At 39.6% G+C, this 18,784-nt stretch overlaps 1 protein-coding gene across 1 annotated transcript; it reads left to right on the forward strand.

Moving 5' to 3' along the window:
- The first annotated feature begins 758 nt into the window (after positions 1–758).
- Positions 759–2,810, forward strand: tcf21 (transcription factor 21). The gene is made up of 2 exons (XM_063495745.1): positions 759–1,524; positions 2,264–2,810. The coding sequence occupies exons 1-2, from the start codon at positions 1,090–1,092 to the stop codon at positions 2,351–2,353; spliced, it is 525 nt and encodes a 174-aa protein (XP_063351815.1). The 5' UTR covers positions 759–1,089; the 3' UTR covers positions 2,354–2,810.
- The last annotated feature ends 15,974 nt before the right edge of the window (positions 2,811–18,784 follow it).

Raw genomic sequence — 18,784 nt, forward strand, 5'->3', positions numbered from 1 at the left:
GATGCATGGGATTATCAGTAATGTACCCCACCGGAGCTCCAGAGACCTCTGTTGTTTGGACTTGGGCCTGAGTGGGCCGGTGCATGGAGCATCAGTGTGGAATGATGTGGAAGGCCAAACAGGGGATTGTGGGTGCCAGGTATCTATTACATCAGAGGGGACTGAGGCGCCAGTTTGCCATTTGAGACGTGACACCACTCCAAAAACCCCACACCCACTGTCCTTGCACTTTATTCTGTTAACTGGCAAGATGTGCTGAAAGTTATGTGGACACTGTGAGTGGAACTGGCTAAACTGTGATCCTTTTGGAGTTGGATTGCAATTATTTTGCACAAATCTAATTTCCTAATTCATTATTCAATGAAATAAAAAAATAAAAAGACTACTTTTTCTTGTAATTAAGGGACAACATATCACTACACAGATTACATTTGTATTTTGCTAATGGTTAGTTCATTTCTAGTTTTTAAGAATGCACGTCTTCATTCATGTTGCAACTAATGCATTAAAAAAGTTTTTTTTTTATTAATCACTTTATTGTGAACCCTATTTCAGGTTGCATAGTTTAAGGAGTGCAGCTATGTGCTGTGATCACTGTAACTACTCAATCAAGGTAGTTGGAGGTCTCAATCAAGACAAAGGTTAACTTAAAATACAGTAGATGCACAGAAATGATTGGTGGGCCATGCGTGTAGTTGCCAATGTAATTTTTCAGTAATTATGACAAAAGGTTCAAGAAAGAAACAAAGAAATTCTATGTATAAATGCACCTGTCTCTCTTTTTTATGAGGAAATCACATGTTCCGGGTTGAACGGTGATTAAAATAAAACACATGTCCTACATCTTGGGTTCATCCAGGGTCCCTTGGGATCCTCGAAACTTTTGGGGAGCCAGCAAGAAAGATCAGCACCGCTGTCTCCTCCCAGCATGTGGTAACGCCCTCTCTGGTCACAAAGATAAAAAAGTCTGTTCCTTTCTGCACAGTTAGTTGTTCATGAACATCCAGCGCACATCCTGTTCGATCGTGTCCAGCCGAAGAATTCTGCTCCCATGTTTTGAGCCCGCTTCAGTGGGAATACGGTACCAATATGTCCACCGGGTCTCTCAGCGATGTCGACGACGAGCTCCTGGACGGCATCCTGAAGTTTGGTTCCTCCGGTAAAGATTCCAACGAGAGCACGGAGGAGAGCTCAAACTGCGAGGGCTCATGCGCAAACGAGGAACTGAGAGAAACGCCCGGCAAAAAACGGAAGACAACGTCCAGGAAAACGGCGCCCAAGGGTGTGGCACAACAGGAGGGCAAGCAGGTGCAGAGGAACGCGGCCAACGCCCGGGAAAGAGCCAGGATGAGAGTCCTGTCCAAAGCCTTCTCCCGGCTTAAGACCTCCTTACCCTGGGTACCACCGGATACCAAGCTCTCCAAACTGGACACACTGCGCCTGGCGTCTAGCTACATAGCGCACCTCCGACAGATACTGGCCAACGACAAATACGAAAATGGATATATCCACCCTGTTAACCTGGTGAGAATGGGCTTAAGGGGCTTATACTTTTTTGCTCCCCAAATTTCCACACTTCCAATTTGGAGTTTTAATATAATAATGTAGTGAAATATCTGAATCACTTTTAATAAAAATCCAATGTTGTTTCGTTATTTTAACGTGGCCTGCAAAGGCCAAATTATAGGCCTCAATTACTCAAGTAAAGTGACAAAGGAGGGCGATCGCTCAACTAGGCAGGTGCACGAGGGAGGTTAAAAAACAAACAAACAAACAGCCAGCCTCGTGCAAGCGTAATAAATAAGTTTACAATCACTGTAGGCTGCAGACCATGAAGTGCAATTGGAAATAATTTCATCGTTAGGCCGTCAGTGCCAGCAGTGATTTGTTGGGGAGACAGGTGAAATTAATGTTGCAGTGATGTAATTTTTAAAAAAATAACGTTTCGGAGTAATTTGGAAAAAAAATGGATTGCAATTCAAAATTATTTATCAAACGCTAGAACTGAACTTAATTAATTATGAATATTGGTACCAGAAAACGTTAAATGTTCCACGTTATAGCTTTATATTGTGGCCTTTGTGACTAAAATGTTTGTTTTAATGACACCCAAGATCACTAAGTGAGAGCGTTTGCTCCAAATGAATGATGTTTTTATTATGTTTACAAGGGGATTCCACGCATACTGGCTTTGAATTTAGGTTTGATTTAGTCTAAACTCTTTGACAGTGCACGCTCTAACTGGTTGCGTTTTCCTCCGCAGACGTGGCCTTTCATGGTTGCAGGTAAACCGGAGAACGATTTGAAGGAGATGCTGAACTCAACGAGGTTGTGCGGAACTACGGCGTCTTGATGCAGCTCAGCGGCAGCAGCTCTTTGCCTTTTTAAAGGAACAATGAAAAAAAAATCCTATAGTGACTGAAATGCAAGTCTCATCTCTGCAGACTTTGAGTGGGAATAACGGGAGGGCATCCCACTCTCCTTCGTTCCCGTAAAGAAAAAAAAATCGTTTATTTAAATGCATTGTGATCTTTTATCTTTGCTGGTTCAAAGATAAACTTTGTACTTTAAATTGCTTTTTTTCGTTTTCTTTTTTCTTTTTCTTTCTTTCTTTTCTTTTCTTTTTTTCCTTTTTTTTAAAAATTTTTTTTTTACAAACAATAATAATCTGCAGATGCGTTTTTACTGATGCAGGCCTGTGTTTTGCGATTGTCTTATGATGGATGGATGATTTGATGGATGGCTGGATAAGGCACATGAAAACTGCTCAAATTGTTGTACAGACTACATGAAGTATATGAAATATATTTGTACCACTTTTACACTCTGTGTAATTAGTCCTTATTGTTTTTTTCTTGTGTGGGCCAATAGTTTGACCTGGCAACCCGCCTTATCGCTCCATTCCTTCAGAATAGTAGACCCTGCCCACCAACAAAGCGTAAGTACAGATAGCCCGAGTCTCCCTCTGTTGTGTCTGAAAGATAACAGTGGACAAAGCTGTCGTTACATAAACAAACGTTTGCCTTGGTAGATTATGTGGGCGTTATAAAGGAGTTACTCTTCTTGTGGCGTAAACACGCCAAATCACGTTTATCTCGTTGCTAACTTTGCTGATAGGGTAAATGCAGGAAAGGTAAATAAACCGGGTACCAGTGTGAGAAGTATCATTGTTATCACTGACTTTTACTTTTTTAAAATTATTTTAACCTAACTGTCAGGGCTGGTTAATAACAGTTTATTATTTTATTTATGAAACTACACCGCTAAAATATGAGCAGCCATCGTCGTTTTTCGTTAGCTTAATTGCATTTTGCCTTATCAACTCTCGCGCATGCCGTGATTGGATTGACTAATTAGCATTCGGCCAATCAGAAGGGAGTCGCTGGAGGTCAGCGGACGCTGGAGGTTTTTTTTTTTTTTTTTTTGGTTTTTTTTTTTAGACGTAGAAAACCTGCTTTAATCCCGCCCAGACCAGTTGTTTTAATTTGCCCGGGTTATGACCGCTGTGTTTACATCACGTCGACAGTTATTTATGCGCTCTGACACAAGGCCTCTCCCCCTCTGTCTCTCTCACTTTTCTCGCTGCGGTTTATTGGGAATGAAAAAAGAGAGCGCAAAAAAAGAGAGAAAGCGGGGTCACTAGTTTTCACTTACTCCTTAAAAACAACTAACTAAACACCTAGGCTATAACCTAAATGACCTCTGGAGGTTAAGTACTCTTGAGTCATTTTCTATATCATAAGAAAAAAATAACACGTAGTTTTCATACTTTAAGAAATGTAGAGAATTTTTACACATTATTATCCAAGTGAGACAACTTGGAAAACAGGCTGATATATATGACCTCATATATATATATATATATGTATATATATATATATATATACATATACATATATATATATATGAGGTCATATATATCAGCCTGTTTTCCAAGTTGTTTGGCTATAGCTAGTATAATTATTGGCCGATTTTCCGTCCATATCTTTTGATCTATTTATGATATATTAGCTACATTGCTGTAGATTCAGCCATTCAATAGAAGAAGATGTTTTGTTTTCTTTTACTTATTTATTTATGTCTCTAGAGCGCTGTGAGAATCAGCCAGTGAGCTCATAATGTCTCATCAGAGCCTTTCATTGAAATACTCTGAGCTCTTCTGTTTTTAAATGGACATTTCCATTTAAAAACTCTCAGTTTGAGTCAGTTTGAGAGTTTTCATTTAGGATATTGTGAGTTGTTTTAAGACAAAACAAAGATCTGAGAAGGATCTGAATACTACATCAGGGAGCAAAAGAGCAAGGCAAAAAAACATGAAGTCAATCCAGTCAGTCATTTTTTTGTATTTTGCTCATCTTTTTTATGAGTGAATTTGGAAAATAATAATTTTATAAAATATTGCCAACTGAAGCTTCCATTAACCCCTGGGTGTATTCTCAGTTTCCTTGATTTTTACACTATCGTCATTAATGATTAGGACTTCCGATTTCAAACTAGCAGCAGGGATGTAGGTGAGTTTAATCACACACAGTTGTTACTTAAATAAAAGAAGAGGAAGAAGAAAAATAAGAATAGTAACAAGTATCCTTTAACAGGAACAATAAGATTAAGTGTAGCAGTAATAAAAGAGTCCCACCGACATCTCTTAAAGGACCCTCACCTAATACATCAGCAGGAGCACGGCGGGGGCCTCGCCACCACCCCAAAGGGACCACCAAGGAGAAAATAAACTTGGCTGCCTCTATCCTGGCTCCAGCTGCAAGGAGAGAGCGGGAGAGGAGGAGAGATAGAGGAGGGAGAGAGGGAGGGAACTGTATGAGAGCAGGGCTGGGATTCCCATACTTGCTAATTGTTTTGTTGGATGGCTGCCCAAAATTGTGGTGTGGAAAAGGTCCACACACTGAGGGGAGGAAACGAAAAAATCACATTTTGTTCCATCTGATCCCATCATGTTTCACATCTGCATGACCCTTGTTTTTCTTTGAAAACTTGATCTCGGCTTTGCTGTACGTCACTACTGTACGACAGCATAAGCTGATGTTGTATTTTACTTCCTAGAACCTCTCTAAGGACTGATGCACTGACCAGCCCATCTACAAACCACATACTCTCACAGAAAACAACAGCATTTAACCCAATGACTCACATAACTTTGTGCTTGCTATTCTTACTGTCCAGGCCTATCCATAATGCCGTCTCTGGATACTGCATTTGTCATGCATGAAGTATCTACAGACTGCCATCTCCTGGACAAAATTTAAGTGAGGCCAAAATCTGCAAGCTCGTTTGTTATAGTGACTTTTAAATTCACTTCAAAACATTGTACTTTTCTACAATGACATTTACTTGTTGGATAATCCACAGTTAAAATATCTGCACATATGCATAGATATGATAAATACTCAGATTATTAAGGAAACTATCAGGTTTAGAACATAGTAAACATGTGATACAAATTTTATAAATTGAAGAAAACATTTCAGGAAAACTATGATTTAAAATAAGTACGTATCTTAGTTTTGAATTAATTTTATATTTTATTGGATTTTTAAAAATTGCATTTGATTGACATGATATATTAAAAATGTAATGTTTACCACAGATTAGATGATCCTTGATGCTGAACCAAATATGACACATCCCAAACCTTTATTATTATTATTATTATTATTATTATTATTATTATTATTATTATTATTATTATTATTATTATGTTATTCATTTCTTGTTCTGCCTGACCAGATGAGGTCATGCTGGAGTCGCCATTGCACACAAGAGAGGGCTGATATGATGTAATCCCATCCCCACCTTGAACCCATCTGTGACTCCTGCAGCACACGCTTCCCCTTCAGCTCACCTAATACGTCTCTCAGCATGTTGCTTATTAAGTAGGGAGTTGTCAGGGGCTCTCTTATAAATTTCCATACAAGGTGGATTGTGGGGTTTGTGATTTGCTTATTTCTTACTGATTGTCTATTTCTGATAACTATTCTGTCGTAAGATAAGATAAGATTTAAACTGAACTACTACTACTATTACTATGTAATATATATATATATATACATGCACATGTTCATACATATATAAGGTGCATTATGCATGAAGTGGTGACCGTGGATGTCCACAGTGTCCAAGTGACTCATGACATCATGGTTGAGGAGTTATAGAGTCTACCTGCTGTCGGGATGAACGATCTGCAAGAGTGCTCCTTCCTGCAGCGAGGGTAGCTCAGTCTCTGACTAAAGGAGCTGCTCAGCGTACTCACAGACTCATGCAGAGGGCAATGTAGGTTGTTCATGATACCTGCAGCATCTTTTTTTTTATACCAGTAGATGGCAGCAGAGGAGTCTTCTTAACAAAAAGTACTATTGAGAAAGGCTCTGAGAGCACAATTAGAGGACAGCATTTACAAAAACTATAAAGATGGTAGCGTAGAGCAGTTACTAAATGGAGCACAGTAAGCCAGACGAGCTAAAGCTAAGGTAGTTATTGAGCTTTATTTATGAGGACCCTCTCATTGGGATCTAAACACATACCTCAGAAGTTAACATACAGGTCTGCTAATGTCCTGTAGGTGCCACTGATGGCCATCCATTTCCATACAACAGGCAGTAGTGACTGTGCTAGCTGTCTGTAGTAACTGCAGCAGTTACCTGAATAGTACTGTAGTAGACAGCATCTAGTAGTTCATGGCAGCGATATCGCACAATGTCTTGCATGATCTTATTATTATGATCGATAATGAATATGTGTTGTTGTTCTGTTTTCAGATAAGAAAGAAGCTCTCATTGAGCATTGAATCTAATTTGAATTTAATTATTCAAAATTGGAAATTAAGAGAAAGAAGAAGAAGGTTGGTAGGACAATCTGCTTTTCAGTTCTGTATCAATTAGATGTCAGTTTAGCACACAAGCACATTAATTTGTTAATGTTCATGACGTGTAAGGCAATATTTGAGTAAATGTTTTAGTGAAAGATTTGCTGTCTGCTTCTTCGTATTAGATCGGTTACAATAAGTGCAAACAAGCTGCTTTAAATTATGCACATAAAGCTCAATGCTCAACTTGCATTGTAAAAAAAAAAATGCCACATATCCTAACATGATTAAGGCAGGGCAACAGCTGGTAGTGGTGTCAATTTGTATCAGCTGACATCACTGCCTGAGCAGACTGGCACAGCAACCACCAGAATAGAGGAGATGCCAAAGATAGCTGGGGCCTGCCCAGATCAGACTCATGCTCATGTTTATTGGTGTGTGTGTGTGTGTGTGTGTGTGTGTGTGTGTGTGTGTGTGTGTGTGTGTGTGTGTGTGTGTGTGTGTGTGTGTGTGTGTGTCACTGTTGGCATCACTTTGTGATTATTAAAAAGGGCACAGCAGGTGCCTGCCATCAGACTTCTGTCCTTTACGTCAGTGGTGTCATCTATGGAGTCAACAGCACGTCTTCATCCCTGAAATTGTTGATATCATGGAAAACTTTTTTAGATTGACAGAACTTCTTAAATAGTAAATGCATTCAAATCAAAGCAAGTATTTATTACGTATCACCTTTGCCATTATGTGCTTCAGGTTCTATATCGTATTTGTTTCGAGATATATGTGACATTTCTGCACAGAAGAAGAAGAAACAACAGTGACTTCAATGAGACACGAAAAGTTTAAACAGCCAGTTTATTTCACAGTTAGTCAGTTGACCAAAAATTGGCAACTACACTCACAGGCCACTTCACTGATTACACTTTACTTGTACCCAGTTGGACAACTCTTCACTGTATAGATGGAAGTAACCCTCAGAAGATGGGTGCACTGTAGTCATAAAGGGGTGGATATGGCCAGCAATAAATGAATTACATTTTCAATTAAAAAAAATTGTTATAGCACCACATCACAACAATAGTTACTTAGACTGTGTTAGTTAGTTAACACCTGTCACACTATTAATACCAGCCTAAACTGTTGACACAAGGCAGGATGGATCCATACTTTCATGTTGTTTTTGCCAAATTCTGAATCTACCATTTGAATGTTACATCAGAAATTGAGACTCCTCAGACCAGGCAATATTTTTCAGTCCTCTATTGCACAGTTTTGGTGTGCTTGTGTGAATTGTAGCCACAGTTGCCTGTTCTTAGCTGTGGTCTTCTGTTGCTGCAGCCCATTTGCTAAAGATTCCATTCTATATCTCTTAACACACAACATGTTGAATATTGAAGAAGATGAGCTATATTGGAATAGGAAACTGAGGCTGTCATATGGTCTCACCAAAACTGGACTCTAGAAGATTGGAAAAACCTTGCCTTGTCTGATGAGACTCAGTTTCTCTTGCAAAATTCAGAGGGTATGGTCAGAATTCACAGATTTTTCAGTAAGAGCACAGTTTTAAAATAACAAATTTCCTGGTGAAACCAAAACATAAGCTTGAGTAGATGCTTGTGTCTTCATCCTTGAGATACTCGCTGAAGGCACGGATTTATGTAGCCTCACATTCAGCAGACTGTGAAGGAATTCGAGCTAAACATGGTGGTTGTCAGCTCGCACTTTGATGATTATGTTACAGCAATTAAAAATTGCTTTTATATATGCACCAGCCTGCAATTGGAGGCCTTAGTTTTACAGTGTAGAAGACAAATAAATGATTATTATTACTATTATTTAATTTAGCTAGGCTGCTGGGCCTGCGCGGACAAGCATTTTGATCATTTCAAACGTTGAAATGCAAAGTTTGTGAAGTGTTGCATTGTAATTGGATTTTTTAGGGCTTAGGGAGTTTTGATAGTCAAATGCATTCTGGGATCAAAGAGCAAGAAAAGGGTAAAACAGGTCACTCTAACACACACACACACATACACACAGGAACACACATCCGTGCCGTTAGAGCAGTGTTAGTGGAAGGAAGGGGCGCCTGACTAAATGATGTTTTCCCAGGTGGGCACAATTACCTGTGTGTGGAGTGTGTGCGTGTGTGTGTGCATACACGCAGTCCTCTGTATGTGGGTGTCTGTGTGTGCATAAGAGTTATCCACATGTTGTTTTTAGAGGATTCAGGTCTATTACAATTAGGAAGACATGAATCAAAGCCTGACTCGCGCAGTTCTCCGTAGCACACTTGCAGGTACGGATCAGACTTTTTAACAGCAACGCTTTTCTTATTATTAGCACTTAGAATAATATCGTGCAGACAACTGTGGTACCTAAGCAACGTCCTCAGTTTATTTAACAAGCTCCTATTCATTCTCTGTCAGAGCAGAGCACTCACAAAGCCGGAGTGAGGATAATGATGGGTCACCGCATAGGGGAGCACAACACAAGCTCTCACTGTTGAGTCACGGAGTTTATGAGAAGCTGTGGCTAATCCTCACTGAGCGTGCATGTGTATGCCAGTATGTTGGTGCGGCGGCATACGGCATGTGCAGGATATCAGTGACACAAACACCTGCTTTCGTGCTTATCAAATTGGCTGTGATTGCATACGAGAACATACTATGTGTGGCCTCGCGCGCATGTGTGAGTATGTATGTGTGTGTGTGGGTGCACATTTGAACAGGCAAACTTGTGTCTCATTAGAACCTGGAATCACTCACAGGTGACTTTGTTTATTTGATCTCATCTACATCTAGGCCTCTTCCCACATGGACGTCTGAGCAAGTCTCACAGAAAGAAGAAAATCTCCATCTCCTATTAATTCCAAACAACATTCCTAGGATTGTAGCGAAAACCCAGAAGAAGAGGAAAGAGGAAGAAAGAACAGATTTATCAAGTCTGTGATCGGCCCCGATGGCTTTAACAACGAGCCGTTTTTATCCACACTCCACCAAAAAAGGGAACACCTCGCAATGCCAAGCACACATGGGCTCAATTACCGTCCCGTGAAAAGTGAAAGTCGGCAATAAGGAAAATATTCCTCTAATCTGGGGTCTTCCTCAAGCTGGGTGTGAAGGAAATTTAGGGGGTCCCCTGTTTTAATTGGGTCCAGATTCGACCACCCTATTGAAACAGGCCCAGGACAGTTTTTTTTAGTGGGCTTATTTTGTTGGAAGGGGGCGGCCTATTTTGGTTGTACGTGAATAAATGTCTGATTTTGTCGAAGGCGTTTTTGGAAAGCCAGGTTGGACTGCCCGAGTGTTATAGGAAGCAGATGGACAGGACTAAGGAAAGAAAACAGAGAGTCCCTTAAGAGAGGCACAGTAAGGCTCACAGTAAGATATAGAAAGAGTTAGCATGACAGATGACAGCAAGCAATGTGAACATGAGAAAACGGCCTCACCGTACTCCTTAAAATATGTGCATGTATGACTTATACTAGAGTACACAGAACATTCAAATCTGATTGCTTACTGTCTTAATGAGTTTAGCACACCAGGCCAGAAGTTTGGGGAAAAAACCCAAATCCATAGACTCTCACTGATTCACACACATAGTCACGTACACACTGACAGCTTAGTGACGGAACTCACACCTGAATGTCATCGGTACTGACAGCTGAGAGACACCCCTGAGGGAAGAAAAGTAAAACAAAAGACAAAAAAAACCCCAAAAAACGACGATTGTTCACATAAGCAGAAAAGACGACATTTAATTCACTCTCATATTTATTTTTATCTTAACAAACAACATATTCTAAAGAACCCCAAAGTGATGTCATGTATGGCAGGTAGAAAGCCTTACTTTATTATCTTGGTAAAATTTAAAGATAAAATAATGACACCCTTCTGAAAACTCACAGATTCAGACTCAGAACGCATTTACACTTTTCCTGCATTTCCTTTACATTGGTCTCTTTTTATCTTGTTTAACCAAATGCTGTCACCATTTAAAATTGGGACCCTTGGCATTGAAATAAATCAGTTTCAAAGATATTGCGGTGCTGAATAAGACCTGTGCAGTAGCGATAATGTTCCACTTTCATGAGCTTGTACAGGCAAATTTGCATAAAGTAACCTACCTATTCAGCCCTGGCATTTGATTTTAAAATGAGTAAGAGATTAAAGAAGCTACATTAGCTGTACTGCACCGTCCACTTGAACATTGTCTCCTCAGTTGGACCTGCACAAAAGCAGAGCAGTTTGCACACGCTATAGTCAAACGGAGGGTTATTTGACCTCACTTTAGGCAACTTACAGTAGTTTAAAACTTTTTAGTTTGCTCTGGGGTTTCCCAACATTCAGTGCATGTTCAATTAGCCCCAATCTCACCAGGCCTCAAAGAGCCAATGAGGAGGGTTAGATACGTTTTGCTGTCATGCGTTGTGTGTTTTGGCCTTAAAACAGTGTCTCATTACAGAGACACATGCGATAAGGGGAAATAAATCAACTGTAATTTACTGTAGAGCTCTTGATTTGGTATTTGTTTTGGAATCTAGAAGAGCTTCTGTACTAGTTTAATCAAAAAAAAAAAAACACATCTGCAAAGACCTTTGCTTATTCATGATGATGGATCTGTGTTGTGTGATTATTTGTATACCTACAAGAAGAGCAAAGGACCCCAAAAGTCGTTACTTCTGCCCATTAGCAGTGAGCTGTTCAGGAGAAAAACACAATGCCCACCTACTTACCCATTCATTTCACCCTTCTCTCCCTCACTTCTCTCCCTCTCCATCCCATTCTTTCTCTCTAGATGCCATTTGTCCACCGTGGTACTCTGATGCCCTTCCGGAGAGTCGAGTATCACGTTTCTTCCCCAGTGTCCCCCAGTTCCCTCCACCATGCATTTTTAATGGACACACTCGTGCAACGGACAAATGATTTTTATTTTTGACAGGGGAGGGTGGGCTCCAGTTACATAGGGATGGAGAGAGAGCGAGCAACACACACCCACAAGAACATGGTGAAGAATGTGCGCACGCACACACATCATGGAAACAACTAGGAAAGAAAATCAGAAATGCTTTGCACTAAAGTCGAAAAAGATGAAACATTTTCACAAATTTATACAGACAAACTTAGCAGAGATTCTTTCCTTACATGTTTCCCAAAACAAAGACCACACATACAGACACACACACCCATCCTCCGCTTACCAAAAAGTGGCTGATTAATTCACCACTTGGACTGCAGTGGTCCAATGTCTAGGATGATGAAAGGGGCAAGCAGCACACTAAACCAGCATTCATTAAACCAGGATTAGAGTCCGTCTAAATCCATTAACTCTGGCTTAAAACCACTTTAATTCCAATTAAATCAGAATTAAAATTCACTTTGTGAGATTATGTACATCCTACACTCCGTGATAGCAGTCTGCTATGTGCTAAATTGTCAAATTATGTGTGTGTGTGTGTGTGTGTGTGTGTGTGTGTGTGTGTGTGTGTGTGTGTGTGTGTGTGTGTGTGTGTGTGTGTGTGTGTGTGTGTAACATTCATTGAGATAGGAGATCTATAACCGGGTATACTTAACAGAAACCACAGCACTATTATTAAAATTTTATTGTTGTGGTCAGAGGGAAAGGTCAAGAACAAGACATTTGTTAATATTTAAGTTTAAAGTAGCTAAAGATAACACAGGAGGAAATAATTTGAAGTAATATCTTATAGTTATAGGGGACCTGTTATTCTTATTTCCAGCTCCAGATCTTTATTCCTGAATACTACTACAGTTAGTTTCCATGCTTTCCAGATTAAAATAATGCTTATGTATCATTTACTGAGCACTGGTGCAGCTCCTTAGCTCAGCCTGCGCATGAAACTAGCGGCTTTAGCGTCTCTTTTAAGCCAAGTTTGTTGTGATTGGCTGTTCCTTACATGAAGGAGGTTTGAATAGGAGGTGGGTGGGGCTTCTGTGCTCACAGCAAGAGCTGTGCCTCATAGTTAACCACAATAAAGATATTCACTCTCACTGACATCCAGTGTCCCAATCTTTTAACTTTGACTATTTGAAACTTTGTTGAGGTTTAATATGAACATTCACTATTGTAACAAAATGTGTGGGTCATACAGTTATGGTCTGAAGTTTACGTAAACTCATTAAGGGCATGAGTTTTATGGTAATCTGGGGTACTTAATGTTTTTTAAAAGCTTTTTTCCTTTCCCCGGGGCACACAAGTTTGAATCGAGGGTAAAAAGTACATATATGGGCTCAAATATACACATACACCTCTACTAATATTTGTTTAAATGTTCCTAAGACAGTTGAACCTCGACCAGACATTTCTGGTAACCATCAACAAGCTTTTGGTATAGTTCTGCCTGGATATTTGACCACTTCTCTTAGACGAGTGGTGACACATTTGCATGTACTTACATACAATAGTTTTGTTGTAGTTTGTATTTCTTCTTCTTAGATCTTCTTAGATTCCTGGACTTTCCCATTGTTCTGAGTATTTCTCAGTCCAACAAGTCAATCAAGTCTCTTTTATGCTGGCCAAGAGAAACTTCCGGTTGTAGTCAGTCATGATCAATAATCAGAGGTTAATAGTCCTTTTCGAACTAAACGTCAGTGTAGAACCTTCTGTACCACATGTTAAAGGATTTAAATGAGTGTATGTATATATTTGAGCCTATATATATACTTTTGATTCTGTGTGTGGGTTAGCAAAATTAAATAAAAAAAATTCAAACTTGTGCACCCAATTATAGTTTTTTAAATTAATTAAAGATGTATGCTGTATAATCATTTCACCCTCAAAAAAGGTAGTTTGCAGAAATCATTCAAAGCCCCAAGTTATAAGCTATATGACATTTATGATGAGTGTGTGTGAACGTCTGACCACAACAGTACATAACATAACGAAGGGAACTCCCATTGATGATCAGTACTGCTCCTATATGTTTCATTTCAGTGTAAACCTCAGTGTCAGGTGATTTCCTTACAACAGAACAAAGAAAATGTTAGAAAGTCTGTCTCCAGTCCACATGCTGTGACGCAACCATCTCCTGGCTTTAATTTAATATTTACTTCATAGTTATGACAGTTTCCTCACGGAGGTTAATAATTTTCACAGAACTAAGAAATAAGAGCACGAAACAAACAAAAAAAAAACTAAGAACATTATTTGAGCAAATATTTCTATTAAACAGCACAAACTGAAAAACAACTGTCACATTTCAGTGTAGAAAATATGTGCTTTATAATATATATTATAACATGCATGATGGATGCTTTTTTAGACATGTTAGTGCATATTCATTAGGCAGAATCAGAGTGCCCATGAACTGATTTTCTCTCCACACAAACAAAAGGTTCCTTTTTTACACTTCTTCCTACATCTGAAGCTCTGCTTTAAAGTAGAAGTAAACATAAGTAAAGTCAGTTTGATTTGTTACTTTCCCCCGCAAAAGAGAGGAAATGATGGGGACAGAGAAAATGTTCGGCAGGTTAGCTGAAAGAGCATTCCCAGGTGTGACCACAGCATTCCCTCTGTACATTTTAGCAGACCAGTGTGTGTGTGTGTGTGTGTGTACGGGTTCGTACTATCCTGGTGGGGACCAAAATCTGACTTTTACTATCCTGGTGGGGACTTTCTGCACCGTGGGGACCAAAATCCAGGTCCCCTCGGGGTTGAAAGCAATTTTCACACTCAAAATGCGGTTTTACTGTCAGGGTTACAATTAGGTTATGGTTAGGTTTAGGGTAAGGGTTAGGGTTAGGCATTCATTTTTAATGGTTAGGGTTAGGGTAAGGGGCTAGGGAAAGCATTATGTCAATGGGATGTCCCCACGAAGATAGCAAACCAGACATGTGTGTGTGTGTGTGTGTGTGTGTGTGTGTGTGTGTGTGTGTGTGTGTGTGTGTGTGTGTGTATGTGTGTGTGTGTGTGTGTGTGTGTGTGTGTGTGTGTTTGAGGTTTGTAGCTTGCAGCCAAACTGGAGCTGAACTTCATTCCTCCAGCCAATAACAACAATTTTAAACTCAAACGCGCACACACTGACACAGAAACACAGACTTTGTTAAACACATTTGCACATTGTGAGGTGACAAGTGAGGGTGAAAATGATTTTCATTTGAACACGCAGCTTTCGAAAAACACGTTTAATTATGGGTAACTTGTCCTTGGAATAACTTTCTCAGAGTGCACTGGTAAAAAAAGCAAATGGGTGGTTTGTGTTGTTGTGTGAGCGAGTGTGCAGCGATGAGTGTGTACGATGCCTTAAAGCGTTCCTGACAGCGTGTTAGGACATTAGCTCACTTTTTTCTTCTCTTAATCCTCGCTCTTTTGGCTTCAGGATTGAATGAAAGAAATTTGGCTGATTATGTGCTTGAAATGTGTCTGCGTCATGACAACCAGAGCTAAAATATGGAGTATGTGCTTGTATAAATGCATGAGCTTGTGTGGTTAATTGTGTGTGTGTGTGTGTGTGTGTGTGTGTGTGTGTGTGTGTGTGTGTGTGTGTGTGTGTGTGTGTGTGTGTGTGTGTAATGCGAGCCTCTTTGTGACACAGCAGTTGGCAGATAGAGGGGACTGAGTTACCCATGCTCCTTTGGGGCATCCACATTGTAGAGTGCTGCCTGGGGCACTGTAGCGGTGTGTATAGGTGTGTGTATGGGTGTGGATGTGCATACCCATCTCCTGGTAAGGAAACATGGTGGTTCATGCATGGGGAAAGAAAAATGGCAGCCTGTGGTAGAAAAAGAGGTAAACATGTGAGTCTATCATATGAAAGACAGTAACCCACAGTGAGAGCAAACAAAGAAAAATTCACTGAAATAAAAACACCAAAAAAAATAGTGCAGAAACAAAGGGAATAATACTACATATTATTTCTTTTTGGAAGTAAATTTGCTTTCATTCTGTATGCTTAAAATCCTTATTTGTAAGATCTGCTGTTATAAACAGAGCGGCAATAATACTAAACCCTGACTGGCCTGTGCACGACTTTCACTAATGCCATCTTAATCCTCCTGTTTTATTATAGTTTCATTATATGGAAATCCAAGTAAAACAGTTGACAACATTGCAGAAAGAGAAACTTGTTACTGAATTGTGGAAAAGCATCAGTAAAGTTAATTCTGACAGCAATTTTAAAGCTGCGCAAATTATTATGTTTACATTGGCAGTACATCAGATGACTAATGTTTAACGTGGAATGCATTTGCTAATTGCTAATTTGGCTTCATAGCCTGTAACATTACTGTTTTGTAATCATTCTCATCGCATTCATCCAGCATCTAGGATGGTGGGGGGTTAAAGGTATCGTATGCCATTGGTGTACCACAAGAAATGATGCACAGTTAGAGATCTAAACAGCTGCTGCTCAGGAAGTAAAGCTGAGAGTTCATTAATAGCAAGGTTGGTGTTTGGTCTCTGCACACCGAAGTGATCTTAGGCAGGACTCATTTTTCTTTCAGATACAGTGAAAATGCTTTTAACAAGAATCCTGCTTTATTGTTAAAGCAAGTCATGCATTACTTGTTTACGCTCTGCTTCGATCAGTCGGTTGTTTAGTTCACGGTATTCCAAACAGATCTATTGCCAACAGGGAAGTTGGGAAGTTTACCTCTGATGAGCAAGGTGTTTCTTATCTCTCTCATCCACCATTTTAAATACTGATACTTATATATTGACAAATAGCTAATATTGACCGATATATTGGTATAGCTCTAAATATATCCATCTGTTTGAGTGTGAAAAGAGATGTGTGAATGGCTAAGTGTGGCTTGAAATGTGAAGCACTAGATATTAGTACTCTAATAAAAAATTGTACTTACTACATGAAATAAGTACATTTTGTTACAGTGTAAGTGTAAATAAAGATAAGGTAGATTTTAATGGAATACTTCTTTGGGAAAATACTAGGCTTGCCTCGTTAGACTGAAAACAGCAGCAGCTGCTGGATGGGATCTAACAGATGGTACAGGTACATTGCTAAGACACACACACTCTGCTTGCATGATGCAATGCATCACATTGCACACTCTATGCACACCCTACCTGTAGCATAAGCTGCGAATGAACACAAATGAGATATAATGGCAGTTTTACATACCCGTCATCTAACTTTCTCCCCATTCTCTCTTTGAGTCTTGTTCTCTCACTGTCCCTCCTCTGTTCCCCAACTCCATTCAGCCTGACCTTGTTATTTGAATGAGAGGAGTGGACCACCCTGGGGAGGAATAGGGGAGATCACATTACCCCCAAAAATGTAGAGGGCCTACAAAAGAGCCATGAGACATCAGGGTGAGGGAAAGAGGGCAGCAGTGAGAGAGAGAGAAATAGGAGAGCACATGAAAGAGTGCATTAGTGAGAGGGAGAGAGAGAGAGAGATTGATTGGGATGAAGAGATGAGGGGACGGATAAAGAGAGGTGGAGGTGAGATCAGAGAATGGCTGAATGTGGAAAAACACTTCTTTTTATTATAACAGTCAAAGCTTGTATATGTACAGGACTTCCACCTGCATTCTGAATATGATTGAAAGTCTATATTCAGTCTTTTTCATTCAACCTGCCATTATTTTTTCTGTTTTGGCCATTATTTGCAACCAATTTCCTGAAATCTAGAAAAAAATCAGACCATTACAGAGGTTTTGATCAATCTCCAACGACCCAATTTAATTCTATTTTTTATCCAAGTTGTCCATTTCTGTCAGTTCTTCTAAACATTTGGCTTCACATTTGACTTTACAGTGATCTCTCTTAAAAGAACCAAAGCATTTTTATTGCTTTATGTCTACTTCCTGAACTGGAAATACTGTTAAAGTAATCTTTGTAGTAGGTAAAAAAGATGCAACCTTTAGGACACAGGATTACTAACTTACCAAGCTTACTGCTCTGTGGCTTTCCACTGCAATGTAAAATTATTCCTGATATGTAAGAATGCATATTGTGCTTTCTCTGCCCGTTAGATAGATCGATCCTTTATTAATCATTTGCAGGAAATTACATTGCCACAGCAACTACAACACGGACATAACACCACATATCCCAAACAGCAAAACAATATTAATTCCCAATAAAGTTTGTAACATATAAATGAATAAAACAGTCAATCACTAACATTTGCCAACATGCAAATATGCAGATAAAAATATATAATTATTTTTCTATAAACAGTCTTATCACAGTGGGTATGAAGGACCTCCTGGGATGCTCAGAGTTGCAGTCTTTGACTGAAAATGCTACTGTTGACAACCTGCAGGGTATGAAGTGGGTGTGCAGGGTAGGTCAAAACTGATTTCAGCTTCTAGAGCATTCATCTCGCCATAAACTGCTGGAATCTTCTCTTCAGACCTGACCACATAGCCAGGCTTCTTGATAAGTTTGTCTATTTGGTTCCTGTCTGATGTGCAGACACCTAATCAAACAGAGCATCCTTTTATTTAAAATCCTGCAAACCACACTATATTGGGTATTGGAGGTAATGTATACCTGTTGATTCAGGACATATATTGCTACAGTATTCTTCTGTATGACCCTGTAATTTATAGGTATGAATGTAGGCTAATTATGGAAGAGATAAAGGTATTCTCAAATATAAGTCAACCTGAATTTCTCATAAGTTAACAGAGCTTCTTTCCTCTCACGGAAGTAAATCAATCTTTCAGGGAAGCTGCAGCTTCCAATACTTGTCCTTAGGGGGCGCTGTGGGTCAGGACTTTGGGAATTTTTTGGAGAGTCTAACTCTTCCTTTCACTTTCATTGACATCTAATGATAATTATAACTTGGGTCACATCAGGGGCACACACACACTCACACACACACACACACACACACACATAGGTTCACTAACCACACGCACACACTGCCTGGTTAAAAACATGAAGACATTAGCAGTAACTTGACGCTGAGTGAGTATTGATCTAGTCTCAGGGGGCTTAGAGAGTGAGAGAACACCAGACAGCACTTTATCAGAGCACTTG

This window comes from Pelmatolapia mariae, linkage group LG15, assembly GCF_036321145.2.
Source record: "Pelmatolapia mariae isolate MD_Pm_ZW linkage group LG15, Pm_UMD_F_2, whole genome shotgun sequence".
Classification (NCBI taxonomy): Eukaryota; Metazoa; Chordata; class Actinopteri; order Cichliformes; family Cichlidae; genus Pelmatolapia; species Pelmatolapia mariae.